This window comes from Lampetra fluviatilis, chromosome 36 (genome assembly GCF_964198595.1).
Source record: "Lampetra fluviatilis chromosome 36, kcLamFluv1.1, whole genome shotgun sequence".
In the NCBI taxonomy this organism is placed as follows: Eukaryota; Metazoa; Chordata; class Hyperoartia; order Petromyzontiformes; family Petromyzontidae; genus Lampetra; species Lampetra fluviatilis.
Window position 1 is genome coordinate 10,608,221 of NC_136310.1, and position 20,764 is coordinate 10,628,984.

Consider the following 20,764-nt stretch of genomic DNA (forward strand, 5'->3'; position numbering starts at 1 on the left):
CTGTTGCCAGCACAGCTCGCAATAATCGGCGCGCGTGAAATGTGATGGCTTGCTCCAGAGTTGTGAATGGCAGGAGTCTGAACAAGAGGAGCTCAGTATTTTGAGAAGAGCACACCCACTGCTGCACGCACAGCCAGTGGCTTCACTGAAGCCGGAGTCGTCTGGGGCTACTCTCCGGAAAATGTTTCGGTGGCTTGAAGGTTTAGTGGTGGTGGTGGGGCGGGGGGGCAGTTGGGCGGGGGTCGTCCGGAAAATATTCCCAGAGGAATCAAGCCGTGTTTGTCATTCATCCACTGCTGGATGATTAGGGCCTCTCCACGCCCTAAGAGTCATGGTGGTTATATACGATGGCAAGCAGCAGTAAACCGAACATTTCCGGTAATTGCGCATTGGACCGTTTGGTTAAACCACTACAGTCTGCGCTCCTTCAACGGAAGAGGAGGAATAGCAGAACCACACGAACTCTCTCCTGAAGCACCCTCGCCGTGGCCAGAAGATATCACCCTAACTCTTCAACACATTGCCATCATAACAAGAATCTAATTGCATATTGATAGCTGTGACCCATCGGCTGTGTAGGTATGCGTGTTTCTTGAACTTCCTTCGCACCGTACGTAGCCAACCGCGCTCGTCGGAGGTGCGTGGGAAGGACAACAAACTAAAGAGAAGTTCACTGTCCGTGGCGAGAGACACGGACAGTGAAACCCCCATGGACTTGAGCATTCCGCAAGGAAGGCTGGACAGATGCAAGCCAGAAATGACACTGGGAAGTCTGAGAGACAGTGTCAAGGGCATTGGTCAGGGTCACATCGTGGCTTCGACGGGGGGCGATGGCTGAGGGACGATACTGTTTATGGAATGCGTGAGGTATTCCCACACTTCTTATAGCGCAACGGCGATGACGTTGGCGCTACGTTTGACTGGTGTGTTGAAGTCCGCCAGTAGGGGGGGGGCGATGTTGCTCCGTGATTTTGTTTTTTTACCCAATTGAGTAACTTGTGGGGTCGTTTTCAGATTTGTCAAATCAGGACCCGTGACACCGACGCACAATGGCCTGCTATTGCGTGTTCAACACAAGCACCATGTGTGCGTGTGGTTAACGCACTAACTTGGTTGCTTGCAAAAGGTTTCTGTTTATTGTTTGAACATCCTAATACACCTCCTGTTTTATTGCCAGAAAGGGTCACACCTCGTCTTATGTCTTCATATTTTGATACTGGCAAAAGGTCCCATTTCGTAGCTGCTCATTCCGAGCTATACATTCCCTGATAGTGGCATTTTATTTGTGCTGTTCGCCTTTTGGCGTTCTCTGCTCTGATACTGGCGAGACGAGGCAATGTTTATATTATCAGAGCATGTTTTGTTTGCATGTAAGCCACAAGTACGTGTGTGTGGTTTATGCAGACTTATAGACACATTGCAAAATGTTTCTATTGGCATTTGAACATCTTAACACGTGTTTTATAAAACCTACTCTTGTTTTTTCATACTTTGATACTGGCAATAAGGTCCCATTTTGGCCTGCTACTCATTTACGAAAAAAACGTCTAGGGGTCTGTGAAAGGCCCCCACTGTGAAGGAGACGCCGCGGTCAGTTTGTTCAAAGCACCCGCAGTTATTTACCAGGACGGCCGCGAGTTTATTTTTATCGTTTCACCCACAAACTTCGTCAACAAGCGGCAAAGGCGCTACCGCTCGAGAGAACGTGCCCCCAGTACCACGTCCCCAGCGGGAGCGATAAGATCAGCTCGTTTGCAAGACGCGACACGGACTGCGGAATCGCAATAACCCAAAGGTGGAGGACGGTGGAGGTGCTCATCCAGCAGTGGATAGATCACGGCAAGGCCGCAATTATAATATTAGATATTATTGTAAAAAAATAAACTAAAAGTCCATCCTATGTGTTAGTGAATTTTTTTAATATTTTAGGCAGGAAATTATTTTCAAATTTAGATTTATTTTTTCTGGGGGGAGACCCCCAAACCCCCTGGAAGATTTGCTCCCCCCCAATGTTGACTCTATGGCTACGGCCTTGGATCACGGCTCATGCTGCTGTTGCTGATGATGACGACGACGAGAACCGCCAGTCACATTTCCAAATGCCACTGCTGACAGCGACATCGTCGTCGCCGCTGTGAAAATGTGACCGTCAATCAACGATTTGAATCATCACGAAACCATGGTCTATCCACTGCTGGGTTCGACCGTGCCTCCGCATGGGCAGCAGACGACGAGGGCAAGAGGAGTGGCAGATTTCCGAAAGGTCCCGGACGGTGAAATCGCGTGACATGGCAGCGAGGGAGAGGCGTGTATATAAACAAAGCCCTATTCAGGGCTCGCAGTGTCAGCGCTCAGGCATGAAGGGAGTTGCTCCTGTGGCGCGGGGAAGGTGCGTGCGTGATGCAGTGACGCACCAAACATTACAAAAATGACAAAGATCCCCCGTGTAGCCTCCAACAGGCTGTTGGGGGAAAGTGCTGTGAGCGAGCACCGATATTGAGGCAACAACACGAGGGGGTGGGTGCTCCCAGAACCACGCCCGGCCGCCTTTGTCTCCCCGGTGCTATTGCTTATTACACACCGCAGCAGGTAGCCATTTAAGGCTGAGTTGACATAGGGAAGGCCCAGGACCGGTTGGTCGTGAGCGGGAATCGAACTTGGGTGGGCTGTTTCGTAGCGCAGTGCGCTAATCACTGCGCCACCACTCGCCACGGTGACAAAAAAAAGACAATGATCCCCCGTATAGCCTTAACAGACTGTAGGGGCAAGTGCTGTTAGCGAGCACCTACGAAGGCCGGCACGGCATACGAGGGGGTGGGTGGCCAACACCACGCCCGGCCGCCTTTGTCTCCCTAGGGAAGGCCCAGGGACCCGTTCAGATCATCTTTACTAATATTAGCCGTGAACGGGAATCAAACTCGGGTCGCCGGGTTCGTAGCGCAGCGCGCTAACCACTACACTACCGCTCCCCACGCCCGACCACGGTGACACACGCACGGACACACACAACAACAACACACACACGGACACACATTGTCACGAGTGTAGTCTCTCTTGAAACCGCGGGAACAGTTACTTACACTCTGAAAGTTAGAGGTGTCCTCCAGCTGCGTATTTCAAAGTCCTATCATCATCTTCAACCGTGATCAATCGATCCACTGCTGGGAGAATGTGTGATGCCGCCGCCACGAAGCCGTTCGGCAGGCGCCCAAACCCCCGACTTCGCCACCACCAAGCAACGGAGCCAACCCCGCGTCCCCCTCACCTCACCTCACACGAACACACCCGCACGCATTCCCCCCCCCCCCCATAGAGCTCCGAGGGGAGGTCACCTGGCCGACCGGTTTTTATCCGAGAAACTCTTATCGGGGTTAACTCTCACGGTTTCCGGCGATCAGGGAATTGGACGACCTCCCCCGTGCTACGTTGCGCCGCGGCGCTGCGACCAGCCGTAATATGGTGTGGTCGCGGCATGGGGCATTCGGCCACCGCGGTTGAGGTGCATTTTCCCCCCACACACACCCCCACGGGTCGACGGGGCAAGCAGGGGAGGGACGGGACAGCACGAATAGCGGGACCGCAGGAGCTGTTGCGCATAGTCATGGAGGGTTGGGATAATTACGCTTGAGCGCGCAGGCACCATTGTTAGGGGAGTTAAAGGATAAGGCTATTAGTATAAATAATTGGGAGAGGGGAGGCGCGCGAGGAGCCATGCACAGCTTCCCACGACGGGCCTTTGTGATGGACACCGCCGCATGAACCTCGATGATGGGGGCCTGCGTGAGAAAAGGATTGATTGGAATTTGCGCCGTGCAGGTCGCTCATTGATTAGCGGAACAAAGGCACCGCGGAGCTGCCTGGCCCGGGCGAGGGGGGCGCGTGCCATTGTTTGGAGTTCACGCCGCGCGGACAAAGGATTAATTAGCATAGCGAAGGCGCACGGTGCGTGGGAAGGGGGTAGGGGTCCGGGAATCAGGATAAATGGGAAGCGCAAAGGGGAAATCGGACGGTTCTCTCCAGGCCAGCGGACCCGCAGCAGCTCCAGCCAGCGACCCGGACGTCCGTGCGACGTGTCGAGGTGCGCTGTTAGCACCGGGAGCAGCGAACCACCGCGGGCACCAAACAGTGAGTGGGGAGGTGAAGTAGGGTAGCGTAAGCCGATAAATAGGGAATAGGTACAGGTTTGGGTGGAATAGGCCAGCCTCGTCGACTCACTGATTCAACATCAATTCGCAGGTAGCATATAATAAATCATTAATAGCGAAGCGTGGTCTCGCGTGATCTTGTTGAGCAGTGTGTCGCGTGGGGAGCTGCGTGTGTGTGCGTGCGACCACCCCGTGTGCGATACAGGTGCGCGATCATAACGCGAGTTGAGTTGGAGTGCGCGGAGCGGCGTGTGTGTGTGTGGGCGTGCGTACGTTCGCTCCGTGTGGGTTGCAGGCGCGCGATTAGGACAGGGAGGTATCGTAGTAGGGAGGGGCAGAATACTACTCGGTAATTAGCCATGCCGGCTACGCGGACCCGCGGGGGAGGGGAATCCTCGGGCGATGGTTCCCACGCCACGGGTGAGGAACCTAGCAGCGGGGGGGCGATTGATGATGCTAGCCCGGCCGTTAGCATTATCGAGGGAGGGATCTCGGGGGCTAGCGACCCTCACAAATGCCTCCCCCCAAGCTGCCGCTACCTCTCACAATCCTGCGATGTTGATTATCCACTTAGCACCGGCACGCGAGCTGATGTAATTGCTCGTCTGTTATGGGGGTCGGGGGGGGGTTTAACCATACTTCACCACGCCGGTTCAGTGCGGGATTGGTGAATTTCCATCATCGGTTGGATCTTCTGGCGGTGCCGGGAGGCCGTGACGGAACAAGGTGAGTCAACTGACTGAGATGACTGGCAGATCCCACATCTTGTGCTGCCCACTGTGCCAACTCTCACTTACACAAAGATAAAGATACCCCCGTGTAGCCTTTAACAGGCTGTGAGGGCAAGTGCTGTTAGCTAGCACCTATGACGCCACGCGAGAGGGTGGGTTGCCAGCGCCACACCCGGCCGCCTTTGTCTCCCCAGCGGTGATGTTTTACACATCACACCGGGTACTCATTTGAGGCTAAGTCGACCTAGTTGAGGCCCAGGACCGGTTCAGATATAATCGTCACCGATGTTGGTGGCCGTGAGCGGGAATCGAACTCGTGCACTCCACGTGCGCTGTGCACACGTACGGCCCGACAAATCCCACCGCTGGAGGGAGAGCTTCCTCCCCAAGCCATCACCAATATCATCAGCCATGGTCAATCCACTGCTGGCTGAGGACCTGTCTCGCGCCCGCATGCAGTTTTCGGGGCTGATTTGAGTGTTCGTGGTGAGTGAGCACAGACGTTGAAGCAGAGTACAGCGATATTTATGTATTTATGACGCTTCTTTCCACAAGGGATCCCTCACCGATTTTCATGACTGTTTCAGGAGGTTCCCGACAAGTTTCTCGCAGTAGGATGGTTGCTGTCAAGTCAATTTTATTTTTGTTTACATCGGTGGCGCCTTTCCGGCACATTAAAACACAACATAACATCAGAACATTCTAAATTATGAGAGAAAACTAAAATATGTTTACATACTGTCCACCGTTGTTTAAAATGTTTTCAAAAATTCTTCAAGCAAGTTTTGGCCGTGAGTTAGTTGTTGTGTTCAAGTGAAAAACAGATGTGTGTTGCCGAATTGTAACTTCAATGTTCGTGATGGAGTCGAGTGTGCCGGATTGCTTCTGGAGGTCGTTTCCAGAGGTGTGGCGCTGCAAATGGGAACGATCTGTCCAACCCCACGGTTTGTGTGTGGTTGTTGGCTGGGTCACGAAGCCCGCATGCCTAGCCACCAGCTTCTGTTTGGCCGCATAGAGGGGTTAAATGGGCACGGCACGAGCTGGAGAAGAGATGGAGCTGATGTGATACGGGAGGATGTGGAGCTGAGTGGACTTGTCAACGACTGACGCCAGCGGTGTCAAGATCGGCCTCTATGGAGGAGGCTCGTGAAGGACGCTGCTGCTGCTGCTGGGCAGTTGGAGGGAGTCGCCCTCCAACAACAGCGGAGGGCAAGAGGAGCGACGCTCACAACAACGAGTGGAGCGCCGGGCGGATAAAATACAGCGAGTTGGCATCAACCGGTCATCTCAGTCAGCCAGCTCATGGCACCTGGGTCTGCCCCGTGACCTCCTGCCGGCGAGCCTTCGACACTTCACGTGGCCTCAAGGTGCACCTAGCCTGGCACAAAGTGCCGTGGTCATGTTACTTCGTGTCGAATGGCAGTTGAATTGGTATGAGTATACAATTGAGTGTTTGGGTTCAGGAGCGGCGTGAGCTGTTGTATTGCTTGATTTGTATGAGGTGCATTTTTTCTAATTTAGCCAATTTTGACCCTGACCATGGCACGCAATGGCCTATCTCTTCCGCATGACCTCACAGGGTCTTTAACGTATTATTTATGGTTAGTAATTGTTTTCAGTTTCACGAGTTATTTTGTTACGTTTTTATCTGAGTGTCTGTTTCTGTATGCGGTTTAACTTTTCTTACTTGGCAAATGTTGACCCTGACCCTTACACACAATGGTCTGCTCTTGCGAATGAAGCCACGGGATCTTTAACGTCACAGTCGTATATTGTTTATGGTAATAATTGGTTAATTTCACAAATTACGTAATGTGTTTTTAAAAATGTGTTATTGCGTCTGTTGCTGTGTGTTGTCGAGAGCTTTGATATGCTCGATGACAGGCGCCTTATAAATATATACAGGAGATACAAGCATAATGTGCATGCATAATGCGCATGCGTAATGCACGATGATTGCCATATGAATAACCCAGCCGACAATGGCTACCCATTGTAATGTATATGCATTCGTTAATAAAGTCACATCATCACATCTATCCCTCCATTTCAGGAACGAAACAGGAGGAATTTTCCACAAATCTGGCTGTCCGCCTGATGATGCCGCTTGTAATTACTGGCGAAACGTCGTGCTCAGATTGTAAATGTTGTGGTTTTGTTCTCCAACACACAGCCGGTTAGTGCTGTACTAGTATACTACATTATACACTAGTGCTGTACTAGTAACGAATCGACACGTTTTGTTTACGTGACAAACCTTACTGATTGGCCGTGTCGGGTGGTGGCGGGTTTAACGACACATTTATATCTACGCGATCTATCTCAAAAAAAGCCTCTATTGTGGACAACAGAGGAGCATCATCGTCATTAACACAGCCGCAGTATTAACGCGGGCGGCCACCTGGGTTCGAACCGCCGGTACCCTTGGCAACAGGCGGCGAACCGCCCCGCAGCGAATACCACTGAAGTTGTTTGCTAATAAAGAACCTACGTGTAAAGTCGAAGTTGTTTGAACAACAACAACAATCAACTTTAGACAAATAATTAACTTAGAACAATCTGACTTGCAGAAACGCTAGTGGCAATTTATAGCGACGGGTGCGTGACGTTTTTGATAGCGTTTAAATTACGTGGCGTCACTGCCGCATACTTGTCTATCGCGTGCCAATGTCAATTAAAGCGACCGAGGGCGTGACGTCATTTATTGAGTTCAAATTACGTGACGTCCCCGATCCTGACTTGCATAAGCGCACCAGTGGCAATTAAAGCGAGGTTTAAATAACGTGACGTCACCGACGACTACTTGTTTTCGCGCGTCATTGTCAATTAAAGCGACGGGGCGCGTGACGTCATTTTACAGCGTTCAAATTGACGTGACGTCGCCGACGCAGCGAGCGCGGGCAAAGGTTTGACGTCACTCCCGGCGAACGTTATTTCAAACGGACCAATGAGAGAGCGCCCACACCGCGTAACGAATGCATATTTATCGAATGACGTCACTACCGAGCCACCGTGGGCTGGGGGGGTTGACCTTGAAGATGTCACGACTGCGCTTGACCAATCGCAACGTCGGTAGCGACCTCCCCCCTCGTCCTCGCGTCTGATTGGCTGGTGGTGGGGGTGGTGATGTCAGAGCCGTTGGCGCTGCGTTTTGAATTTGCGGGAGGCCAGAGTCGCCTCAGGTTTTAAAGTTAAACAGTTTTATTCTACAATTATAGTCTCTATTTCTACATACACACACATATATAGCGGAACGTCGTGGTAATGAGACCTGGAGCACCCGCCCACCCGCTGTGAGAGCCGAGATCAGTCCGTGCCGCGGGTGCTCTTCCCACGCTGAGGTAGGCAACGGGACATTCGCCCGAAACGTCGTCGCCTGTTATATTTGTACATTTCATATCGACGCCACAGTGGGTGCTGACGAACGCGTGTCGGTTGTTATTGTTGTTTGTGCACCACTGCCAAGGGAAGCAGTATGAGCGTCAACCGATAATGTGCTTAAGGTAGGTTCTGTACAACAACAGCTTTAAATTAATAATAAGTATTCTTCACGGAAGCTTTAAGTGAAGATATAATAATAATCAGTGTTTACCCTTTATGGCAATACAACAGGAGGTAAGAAAGTTTGTTGGGTTAGATCGCGTAAGTGTATTATACTTACGCGATCTAACCCAGAAAAACCTTAATTATGAATAATGTTGGTCGTGAAAGCCTACTACGTGTTAAACTGACGACAGGAGTTGTTTTAAGATATTCAAACATTTATCTGATAATAATATCTGCATTGTCTTTGAAACTGATTGCCCTACGCCAGAGACAGCAGCCTTCTTCATGGTCGAGTCTCACCACCAGTGTCAGACCAAAGAGCCACAAGACGAACAGCACCAAGTCCTATCAGAGCAGCTATATCATGGGACCTTTTTGCCAGTGTTAAAAGTTTGAAAAATAGGTTTTTACTTTTCTGGCAATGCAACAGGAGTTGTGTTAAGATGTTTAAACACCAAATAGATACCTTTCGCAAGGAATTGAATTCGCATTAGCCACACACAGTACTTGTGATGAACGTACAAACAAAGCATGCTCTACACCATTGGAACCTCATTTGCCAGAAGAAAAAATATGATCATTGGTTTTTTACCCTTTTATCCGGTAACAAAACTGACACCTTTTTTACAAGGAGTCATGTTTGCATAGACCCTTGTAAGGGCAGTGCATACATTATCAGAGTTATGTTTTTTGTTTGCCTTGCGACTGCAGGTATTGTGGTCTATGCAAACATGACTCCTTGTAAAAAAAGGTGTCAGTTTTGTTGCCAGATAAAAGGGTAAAAAAACAATTATCAAAGCATGCTCTGATAATAATATGGCATTGTCGTTGGAACTGATTGCCCTACACCAGAGACATCCTTCTCTATGGCCTCGTCTCACCAGCGGTGTCAGACCAAGGCGAACAATGCACTATGAGAGCATTTATACCTTGAGATGGGCAGCTATATCGTGGGACCTTTTTGATACTGCCAACAAACGTCTCATGATGACAACAACTGCGTTCTGAACACAGTTGTTCTGAACCTGTCCTCGCGTGTATGATGGTAGAGTATGTTCAGGAGATAGATGCCAATGTCGAGTTCTGCTAGTCACGACGAGAGGGCTTCAGGGGAGAGCGAGAGCGTGGCAGAGTTCGTGTCGTGTTGCTCTTCCTCCGCTTACTATCCGCTCCATAATGTGGGTTTCCATAACCCCAATCGCACTCCTGTGACTTGCATTGAATATCTCTGTGGGTCAGTATCTATGTATATCCTATGCTTTTGCGTATTATCACAGCGGCAATATATTGAGGCGCTAAATGCCAATGGTCTGCTGACCAATAACGAGATGGCTTCAGGAGAGACGTTTCTGTTCCTCCGTTGTAAACTAAACGATAAACACATTTTTTTTACCAGGGTAAGGCCCACTGAGATATACTGTACAGCTCTTTTTCAGAAGCGCCCTGGCCACAAATGATAGCTCAACAAAATTGGCTTATCACGTGGAAATTTATAGCGGACAAATACTCGAAACGTGTGATGTTGATTCTAAACATGGAGGGAAAAACCAGAGGACCCAGAGAAAAATCTACGCGACCACGAGGAGAGAGACACGCAGATTCCAGATATACAGGCAGGCGTCGGGGTTGGGATCGAACCCACGACCTCCTTCATTGCAGGCGAGGTAGTTAGGTGCGCAGACCATACTGGTTGTATGCCCCATAGCTGCACTGATACATGCTCGGAGTGCTGTGACCCGATAATTCACTCATAATCACGTGAGACAACAACACGTAAGGCAATCGTTAGGTATAATTTGTCCACTGCAGAATGAGGACCCAACAACACAGGCCGTGCAGAAACTGGAGCTTCTTTGACCATCCATATCTCACCACAGAATGTGAGCTTGTGGCTCATGCAACTGAAACTGGACCATTTAGTAAATCCATAGAGACACACAGAGATAGAAACTCAGAGACCCATGGGTACATACGTACTCGTAGAGATACATAGAGATTCGTAGAGAGACATTGGTCCACATTGATAGGGAAGAGATACGTTAAAGGACAAGCCGCAGTAGCGATTGTAGCCAAGCAATCCAAACTACGAACCATACAGTAAGCTCTTTCAACCGAGGAGGAACAGCCAAACTGCACGAACTCTCTCTCTCTGCTGAAGCCCCTCTCGTCGTGGCCAGCAGACCACAAACATTGACGTTTAGCTGCTGAACGTAGACCTGCACCTGGCATACGCAAGAATAGAATCACGCTCGTCGGCGCAGGTTGGTGAAGGTGGGGAGTGCGAGGGTGGCAGCAATAAAGTACAGGCACATTGCCACTACGGATTATTTTAAAACAAACTAAATGATAGCTCAACGAAGTGGCTTATGTGGAAATTTGTAGCAGACAAATACTCTAAATGCATGTTGATTCTGAAGGGGAAAACAGGAGGACCCAGAGAAAAATCCAAGCGACCACGGATGAGAACATGCAAACTCCAAATATATAGGTGTCAGGGTCGGGATCGAACCCACGACCTGTATACCAGGCGAGGTAGTTAAGATCTCGCCACCGTGCGCTGTTCATTCCCATGCAGCCCCGTAAAACAACGCATACACGTTTTAATATGTAAGACTATTACTAATTGCTGACTTTAAAAGTGTAACGAATGTATGTCTGTTATTAACAGGTTAAGGTACAGCCCAGCAATTTCTCACTCATGTCACTGCTGGTAGAAGGGGCCTTCACGAGATGGGGCTCAAGAGAGAATTTTATCCTCTTCCACATTGGCCGGACGTATTGGAGGAAGTGGGATTACCCAGTAATAACTTCTGGATGAACAGGGATGATGGGGGGGGAAGCTATTTAAGAAACTTGCCCATTGTTTAAATTGCCCCAGCGAGAGATCAAATTGAACTCGAGAGAATAATTTGCTAAGTGGCCATGAAAGCATAGCCATTAATGTCTCTCTCTCTCTCTGCTGTCTTCTGCAAGACTGTGAAGCAAATCAATCGTGCTGTTGACGCCGCGGCCGTCCTTCTCATCCCTTCGAGTGGTTCCATCCATCCCTCCCTGAGCCATGGGTCTGCACGAGAGCAAAGACGGAGCCGCCGCTGCTGTGCCCGAGACACCCATCGCCATGCCCGCCATGCGCCGTCTGCGCCAGCTGGAGGACCCACGCTCCCCGTCGTGCGATATCGAGCGCACACCCATCGAGGTACGGGGCGTGGGGGAGGAGGCCACTGGTTTACGTCGCACTCGCAGGGGACAAAGGGGGTGTAGTTGACTAGCAGCATATATAGGGTTGTTAAAAATCGGGATTTATTTGGCATTGCCGGTAACCGCATGTCAAACACCGGACAGACGGACAGGAGCTGTTGCATTCACGCTCTCAACGCTTAGCTCAGGGGTCGGCAACCTGCTGCTCCAGAGCCCGATGCGGCTCTTTGAAGGACTGCTTCGGGACGTTATTTATTAAGGACTATCATCTCGCATTCACACTTTTTTAGTGTGTTTAGTTTGTTGTCCATCCCCCGCACCTCCGATTAGCACGGTTGGCTATGTATGGTGCGAAAGAACTTCTACATGTATGCATTGCGGCTCTTGAAACATTAAAGGGGTATTTTTTACCGAGTTATAAAAAAGAATGGCTCTTCTTATTTTGGTTGCCGACCCCTGCCTTTGCCAGAAAGTGGAGCGGTGTCGCCGGTTTTTGTGTGTGCTGTCGGTCAGGTGGGGAGCAACTCGGAGGAGAAGAGACGCCCCGAGAGACTTTCTGTGGGAGACACGGGAGAGGAGGAGGAGGATTATGAGGAGGAGGAGGAGGAGGTGGTGGTGGCTCCCAAGGAGGAGGGTCACGTGGCGGCGGTCAATGACCCGCGCTCTCCCTCGCAGGAGTTTGACAGAACGCCGCTGCGCCTGGAGCCTGAAAAGCACACACAACGTATGTGTTGGGGGCACGGCGCGCAGAGGGTGTGCATGCGTATGTAGTAGGTCAGTGTGTGAAGGGTGTGCGTGGTGGGCTTGATGGGTGTACTTGTGTATGTATAGTATAGTATGCGCTACAAACCCGGTTGGCTGTGTTCATTGTTGTCCCTCCAGATGCAACGAGTGCCCTGGCCATGCAGCTGGACCTTGTCTTCCTCGGTCTGAACACATCCGATTTGGCCCCAGGTACCTGGCTCCGGATGTTCCAGACACTCTCCCCACCCTCCTGTGCATGGGGTTTTCTCCGGGCACTCCGGTTTCCCACGTGCAAACATATATACGCGCTTACAAACATGGGAGAGAAATCATGCAAACGCATGGATTCTGTAATTCTTTCTAAAATGCGTTTGTCCTCAGAATTATTTAATTTATTGATGATAATATTCTTCAACGGGAAAGCGAGATATGTAAGTCTTCATAGGAGTTTAAAAGTATGACTAATTATTTTGACTCACTGGAGTTTTTCCTGGGTTATTGAGAGCCTATTACCATCATCAATGTCAACAGCATGTGCATCATCAGCATCGTTATCATCTACAGTGTTAGCAACTGTTCTAGCACTGTGAATATCATCGACATCACAAGCAGCTGCATCATTAGCAGTGTCATTGTGTTAATCCATCATCTCTAGCTGCAGAAGCATCATCAGCTGCGGTATCTAAATGATAATCAATCATCATCAACTGTATCATCTTTATCATCACAATCACCGTCAATGCCCTCCGCGGTCAGTGCTACCGATTCCACCTGACGAACCCCTCATTTTAACAGAGCACGAACTCCAGTGCACGGCGTTGCTTACCCTGCCACACCCAGAGAGCGATACACCCAGGGAGGAGGCTGACGACAGACTGGAGGAGGTGGCTCTGCGCGTCTCCACTGCCGCCCCGCCGGTGGTGCTGTCCATGAGGGAGCAGGAACCGCTGGACCCCCCGGCTGCTCCCCAAGCTCCCCCACCAAGCCCCAGGTGTGTGTGCGTGTACATGTTAGTGTGCGCGTGTGTGCGTGTACATGTTAGTGTGCGCGTGTGTGCGTGTACATGTTAGTGTGCGCGTGTGTGCGTGTACATGTTAGTGTGCGCGTGTGTGCGTGTACATGTTAGTGTGCGCGTGTGTGCGTGTACATGTTAGTGTGCGCGTGTGTGCGTGGCGAGCCGTAGTTTAGCGGTTTGCACATTACACTACGAACCCGGCGAACCAAGTTCGATTCCCACTCATGCCCAATAACAGTGGTGAATATCTGAACCGGTCTTTGGGCCTCTCCTAGGTTGTCTCAGCCTTAAATGAAAACCTAGAGCGGTGTGTAAATATTACAACTGGGGGAGACAAAGACTGTCAGGCTTAGAGCTAACCACCTTCTCGTGAGCCGTGACGACCTTCACATGTGCTCGCTCACAGCGCTTACCCCAACAGCCTGTGTAGTTTATAGGGGGACTTTTGTCTTTGTTTGTATCTGCATGTACGGGTAGTGGATAGAGCACTGTTACAAACCCGAATTCAATCTTCATCATAATGGGCAGATAGTCCACATTTCGTCATTTGTTTCCATTTTTCTCTTGTCTTGTGCCAATATGCTCAAATAGCGCCACACCTTTCTGGCACCAATCTCGTTATGTCATCGTCAAGCCATTCTCTGTTAGCTCTTCCTCTCTTTCCGGTTCCTTCCATTTTTCCTGAATGGTACACTTTTAATCTTCCTCTTGTTGTCCACCCTACATACGCGTTCAATAACGATCGCTTATTAAACACTGTCGAGGGTAAATGCGTGTTAAAAAGTGTTGCAGAATCCCCCTCCCACCCTCTCTTCCCCCTCTCCCGTTTTCCCTTTTAAGTTAGTTATCTTCTCCCTTCCCTTTTGCTGTCCCTCCCCCCATGTAAACGGTCACTGCTCTGCTAGAGGCTCCTCACCTGGATGGGGCAGTGAGCCCCAGTGGCGTAACGAGCGTGGAGGGTCAAAGTTACGAGTTGGGGGCCCCCTTAACAACAACAACAAAAGTGTAAAATAACAATCTAGATTTGAAGTTTTCGTGACTGCAGAGATCCATACTCTTCGGTTCTTTCGGTAAAGTCACGTATGTATAAAATAAAATAGTGATTTAATTTATTTTGTTTTATTGTGAAAGAACAATAACGCTTATTTAAAACGCAGTTGAAATACATTTATATGAAAATGTGCTTCCATTCACATTTTACTTTAACTTAATTAGGCTATGTATCGTGGCGATATATAATAGCCGAGGTGCGACCGTGCGAGACAAATCAAATACTGGGGCGCCAGCTGACTGATTGACGGCACCCATCCTGAGCTGATGACATCACCACTACGCCACCAAGCCCCGCCGTGTCGATCTCGGGCTTTTGCTGGCGGGATCTGTGCTCTTCCCCCTTCTTGTTCTGTGACCGGTGCTGTGTAGCCGGGCTCGCGTTGAGTTGAAATAAAAACAACAAAAACAAGTGTTGCGGAATCGATGCGTGTGCAAGCTTTTTCTTCGTCGCCTTTGTTCTTCACGCGTGCGTACGCGTTTCTTCCACAGTGAGGAAACGCCACCCGTCCCAGCGCAGTGCTCTCCGCTGTGCGAGGCCGCTATCAATGTTCTGCCGGAGTTGCCTATTTATTGTGGTGCGTTCACTCTCCCACACAGCTAACCACACGGCCAACTCTGACCACACGCTCGCACGTAGCTAACCCACCCAACCATGCAATCATCCACACAAATAACCACCTAACCACACAACAAACCATATGTGTCCATGTGCCTGTGTGTTTGTCTGTGTGTATGTTTGTCTTTGTACTGTGTAAATTTGACTGGAGTGGTAGTGTAGCGGTTAGTGCGCTGCACTATGAACCCGGCGACCCAAGTTCTAGTTGCTGAGGAGATGGGGTCTGCTTCAGTCGCTCGCGATCACAAATCACTTTAATTCCATCAAAAAAGTGACTTGAAGTGCCATGCCTATCGCCATACTTAAGGGAAAGAAAGGTGATCTGATCTCCAACTCCCAGGCACAAGTTTGCAGACTTGCTAAGCATTTCTGTGAGGTCTGGAGGGAGGGGAAATCCCTCAGCCCAGAAAACATAATTGGGCAAAGTGGGGATTACTCTGCTGAGCCTGCTGTGCCTCAAATATTGTAAGAAGTAGTCAACCCGCTATGAGTGACTGGCTGAAGTGCCATCTTTTGAAGTACGGAAGGAAATCCAGAGTCTAAGACCAGGAAAAGTGCTGGGCAGAGATGATCTCCCACACAAACTGCTGAGGGAGGGTGGTTTTTCTGTGCAGACTGCCCTACCTGACATCATAATAACAGTCTGGACCACTGGGTGGGTTCCGCAGGATTTGAAGGATGCCCTGGTGGTCCCCCTGACTTTAAAAACTACAGGGGCATCTCCCTCCTCAGTGTACCGGGAAAGGTACTGGCAAGGATTATTCTACATCGCCTTGCCAGGCACGCTGAAGAGAGGCTTGCGGAGCCCCGATGTGGTTTCAGGCCAGGGTGGTCCTGCACAGATATCATATTTTCTGTCCGTCTGCTACAGCAGAGGTGAAAAGAATTCCACCAGCATCTACATCTCTGCTTTATTGACCTGGTCAAGGCCTATGATACCATCAATAGGCCTGGGCTCTGGGTTGTTCTTCATGCTTTCGGAGTCCCTGACTGCCCACAATCATTAAGGACCTTCATGATGGTGGTCGGGTAAAGCTACATGGCCGGAAGTCAGAGCCATTCCCTGTTAACCTTGGGGTGCGACAGGGATGTCCTCTGGCACCTACATTATTTAACATCTATTTCGACCACGTAGTTTGAGAAGCTTTCCATGGCTGTACTGGATGAATTTCCATCTGGTACAGATACAATGGGAGGCTGATGGATGCCTGGGTGCGGTCGAGGGATGGCTCTCTATTGGTGTGCTGATGATCTGGTAATTGCTGCTCACTCTGAAGTGGAGTCGTAGGTGCTGCTGCTGAACTTGGAGCATGCTATTAAGAGGTGGGGCCTTACCGTCAGCCCCTCCAAAATTAAGCACCTGTCTGGGTATTTTGTGTCATAAAACACTCCACCTCCTCAACTCCTCATTGGTGGGGTAGTTGTGGAGAGGTGTCCATACCTGGGCAGTCTGCTCATGACCGGCTCTGGTTTGACAGCAGAGGTCTCACTCCGAATTAGTCGAGTGGCATCTTTTCATTGGCTGCGTAACGCTGTATAGAAGCTAGCTACCTGGTGTGTCCCTCCACATGAAGCTTTGGGTCTTCTCGGCCACAGTCATGCCCTCCCTTCTCTATGCTTTAGAAACATGGACCCCCCCCCCTAATAGAACATCTTTACCGGTTAGAAACATTTAGGCTGGCCTGCCTACAATCCATCTTGTGTTTGACCAGCATGTATTGTGTGAGGAGCTCACAAATCCTCGAAAGATCTGGACAGTCCCATTGTTGAGCTCCTGCAGGCAAGGCTGCTTTGGCTGGGTCATGTAGCCCACATGCCCAGCCACCACATGCCTAAACAGCTCTTGTTCGGTCGGATCGAGGGGGCTAAACGGGTGTGGCACGGGCTAGAGAAGAGATGGAATAATGTGGTGCGAGAGGATGTGGAGCTGAGTGGACTTGCCAATGACTGATACCAGCCGTGTCAAGATTGGGCTCTGGAGGAGGCTCGTGAAGGACGCTACTGGGCAGTTGGAGGCAGTCGCCCTCCAGCAACAGCAGAGGGGAGAGGAGCGACGCTCACAACAACGAGCAGAGTTCCGAGTGGCTAAGACACAGCAAGTTGGCACAGTATGGGGCACAGGTGGTGCATCTGCCAGTCATCTCAGTCAGTCAACCCAAGGCACCTCTGGGTCTGTCCCATGACCTCTTGCCAGCTGCCGTTCAACACTTCACGTGGCCTTAACATGCACATCACCGCCACTTAGTGGCAAATGGTGGTTATTGTTCTCGTATGTATGACCATGTGCGCTTGTGTGTGTTATATGTATGACTGCACGCATGTGTTATATATATGACCGTGTGTGTTATATGTATGACCATCTGCACCTGTGTGTGTAATATGTATGACCGTGTGAGCAGGGAGCCCACTTAAGGCCGTGTCCCCGTCGCGCCCGTTGCTGAAGCAGCGTGTGGGCCCCCGGGTCCTTGGGGTCCACTCGTCGGTGACCCCGCGCTCGCCCCTCGCCCTCGTGACCCCGCGCCCGCCTCTCTACCTCGTCTCCCTGTGCGACCGCAACTCTCCTGGCAAGCCCCAGCGTCCGGCCGTCACGGCGAGTAACCCACAGTGCCGCGTCGTCATGTCGAGGCGGTGGGGGAAGGGTCGCCTCGAGGCCACGGATTCTCAAACTTGCTTGGGCCGCGGACCAATCGCCCGATGCACCCTGGTGACAAAACAGTTTCACCTCTCTCTTGATACCAGTCATGCAACATGGTTAATATTGCCGGAAAATTAAGAAAAAAATGTAGCTATAAGGTTTGTTTTTTTAAAGAGGGGCATTTAGATCTTAGGGTTAGGGTATTTTAACCAGGGCAGTTTACCTAACTTCATTTTTTAATTAAACATCATGAGTAAAATATAAATGTCCGAAGCATTGTTATTATTGTCCAGATCAAGATACGTTTGCCTCACGGACCACCCCCGGTGGTTCCGGGGACCGCACTGAGAACCACTGCTCTTGGCCATCCTGATAAGCCTGAAACAAGTGCTCCGGGAATTAATTAATCTGTATCATTTTCATTATTTTCTCTTTCCCTATAAGACCCTATTGCCTTTTCCCCCCCACTGCACCACACAAAGCGTGTGTCGGGGCCGTAGCAGAGCCAGCCGTGCGCCAGAGGTCACAAACGGGTTTTGATTCCTTACCCGTACCCGGCCGCACCAGTCGCAAACAGGTACCCGTATCCATACCGGGTCGGGTCCGGGTAGCCGGGTATTGGGTAGAGTACGGGTATCGGGTACCCGATTGCGACCTCTGGGATGAAGCCATGTTGCAGGCGCGGGTGGGTTGATTCTAGGAACTTGAATTGTGAGAAGAGACAAGACGTTGGGAAATGAGTGACAAACGGTGACTCACCAGTGACTCACGGCCTTCTCACTCATTGGTTGAGGTGAGTCACGTGCGGCTACCCGTACCCGGCCGCACCAGGGTCGCAAACGGCTACCCGTACCCGGCCAGGTAGTCGGGTATCGGGTAGGGTACGGGTATCGGGTACCCGATTGCGACCTCTGCCGTGCGCGGCATAGGAGACACCCAGCTGCTTTTCCACTGCAGGAGCCAAGCCGTGCCGCCGACGTGTTTGCGAGCAATTGGCGAGTCGAGGGCACGCATAGGCGACGCGGCAACACCGTGTCCTCGCAGTGCGCCGACTGACGTCGAATGCATTGCGATCATTTCGATCATTTCGCTGCTATAAATGTCCAAATGATAAGCCACTTTGTTGAGCTATCATTTGTGGCCAGGTCGCTTCTGATAAATAAGTGAATACCTCGGTGAGCTTTGCCTGGTAGGATGGGCATGGTTTAGTTTTATTTGTTTGTGTTTGGGTGATGTTTACCTTTCTTGTACTTTCCACTATCATGTTTTTGTATTGTTTGTTGTTGTAACATTCTTACCCGCCCCTCCTGAACATCTGTGAAAGAGCTTTATAGCTCATCGGATTCCTCCAGTACAAATAAATATTCTGATTCCTACCTGGCCCTGCTTGGCCTCCCTTGCCAGATTCGGGTGTCCTATGAGTCCAGCAGCTCATCACGTTGTTTTGTTTTCCGGCTCGGAACAGCAAATAGACAGTGGGGAAAACCTCCGGTACCGCGAGGGCCCCACGCTAGCACGGGTCGGATGTGCCAGTGGTAAGCGGGTATATTTTTGTCTATTGAGAAGTGAACACCTTCACACGTGGTAACGTTTATTTGTTTAACTGGGTGAGAACTGAAGAAACCAGGAGAGTCTCGTTTGGAATCTCCATGGCGCAGTAGTAATGTGCGCGTGTGTGTGTTTGTCCACCCAGGGTCGCAAGGGAGGCTCCGGTGAGGCGCTGCACGTGCCCGCTCGCGCCGTGCGCAAGCACGAGAGGGTGATGGGCGGTGACAAGGAGAACAGCTCCGTCCGAGCTCTGGATGACTGAAGATGCCGCCGCCGCTACTGCAAGCCGTCAAAGCAGATTCTCAACAACAGCAGCCACTGCCATTGCCTTGGGTCGACGAGGAGTTTGCCAAACACCCCTGAGCAGAACCCTCTTGGAAAGTCGCGAGTCTCGGGAGTTGAGACTCGGCTTTGAAATTTCCTCTAAGACTTCGTGACGATTCACCCTCCGCGCTTGGATGAATCGCCACAATCCTGTTTGAGCATCGACTAATTCGTCCTCGCGTAACATCGCCATCTGTACCGTCTCGTGTGTTCTGTCTCATTCAAATCTTGACTCTCACTTGCTCCCGCTAGGTACTTTACCATCGTTCCATCTCGTCACTGCCAGGATTGTTCCGTCGTTGTTTCATTCCATCCGCACAAACTTCAATCTCTTCCATCCCATTTATGTTGCCACGTGTGTGCCATTTCGTTCGCTCGGTGTAGTTCCTTCACTGTGCATGTTGAAGATCCCCTGACGTCGTTGGCAAGAGCAGGCCGTTGCATGTGCACATCGGGGGTCTATCATTTTCCAACTTCCGAAAACTCTACGTGCAATTACTCCAGTGGGATCTTGCACTTAGTACCGGCAGGACTAATGCCCGCTGGTGGCGAGTCACCTTGCGCGCACAGGGATGAGATGCAACAGAAAGCGCGCCGAGACGGCCCGGCATGTAGGCTGCGACGTCGATCACGCCACCGTCATCATCAGTTCTGTTCTGAGTTCCGCGTGGTTTCCTGCAGCTCATGTGGATGGTCTCGTTCCGCTGCGTTTGTTCTCGTGGTGTTGGCCATTCCTGTTTCACCCATTCTCACCTTGGGCCCAATTCCTTTTGGACAGTGGGTTAAGGCCAAAAGAAACGTTCGCATAAAGTGTTTGTGCAAATCGAAAGCAATTAACCCACCCCCCCTACCTCCAAAGTAAATTTAATTGCCTGCGTTGTGATTTGTCGGGTAGTTCCCATGCCGCGTTCATTAAAAAGTTACACTACGGTCCGGCTCCAGGTTCCTCTCCAAATGCACTGCCAGCGCTTTCAAGCCTCTGGCAAGTGTGGTGGTGGGGTGACGAGGTTTGAAAACGTGTGGCGCCATATTGGTTTAAACGTTCGGTCAGCTTGACTGACGTGGTCTTCACAAGATATGCTGTAACAATTGCGACAAAAGATGGGGGGGGGGGGGCATGGTGAAGTGTAAAGAGGTACATTGATGCGGGGCCCCCACCGGCCACGACCTAACGTGCGCTCTCAAACTCGACCTCGCTGTGTATATTGC

General features: G+C 50.7%; 1 protein-coding gene across 3 annotated transcripts; it reads left to right on the forward strand.

The window, feature by feature from the left end:
• The first annotated feature begins 8,006 nt into the window (after window positions 1-8,006).
• Window positions 8,007-20,480, forward strand: CDCA3 (cell division cycle associated 3). 3 transcript variants are annotated; one of them, XM_078873466.1, is made up of 8 exons: window positions 8,007-8,217; window positions 11,396-11,618; window positions 12,134-12,344; window positions 12,503-12,574; window positions 13,160-13,355; window positions 14,922-15,007; window positions 17,448-17,638; window positions 19,377-20,480. In XM_078873466.1, the coding sequence occupies exons 2-8, from the start codon at window positions 11,481-11,483 to the stop codon at window positions 19,491-19,493; spliced, it is 1,011 nt and encodes a 336-aa protein (XP_078729592.1). In that variant the 5' UTR covers window positions 8,007-8,217; window positions 11,396-11,480; the 3' UTR covers window positions 19,494-20,480. The 3 variants fall into 3 exon arrangements, with proteins under 3 accessions (XP_078729592.1, XP_078729595.1, XP_078729594.1); XM_078873469.1 differs by having other exon boundaries at window positions 13,205-13,355; XM_078873468.1 differs by having other exon boundaries at window positions 11,455-11,618.
• Window positions 20,481-20,764: the final 284 nt, after the last annotated feature.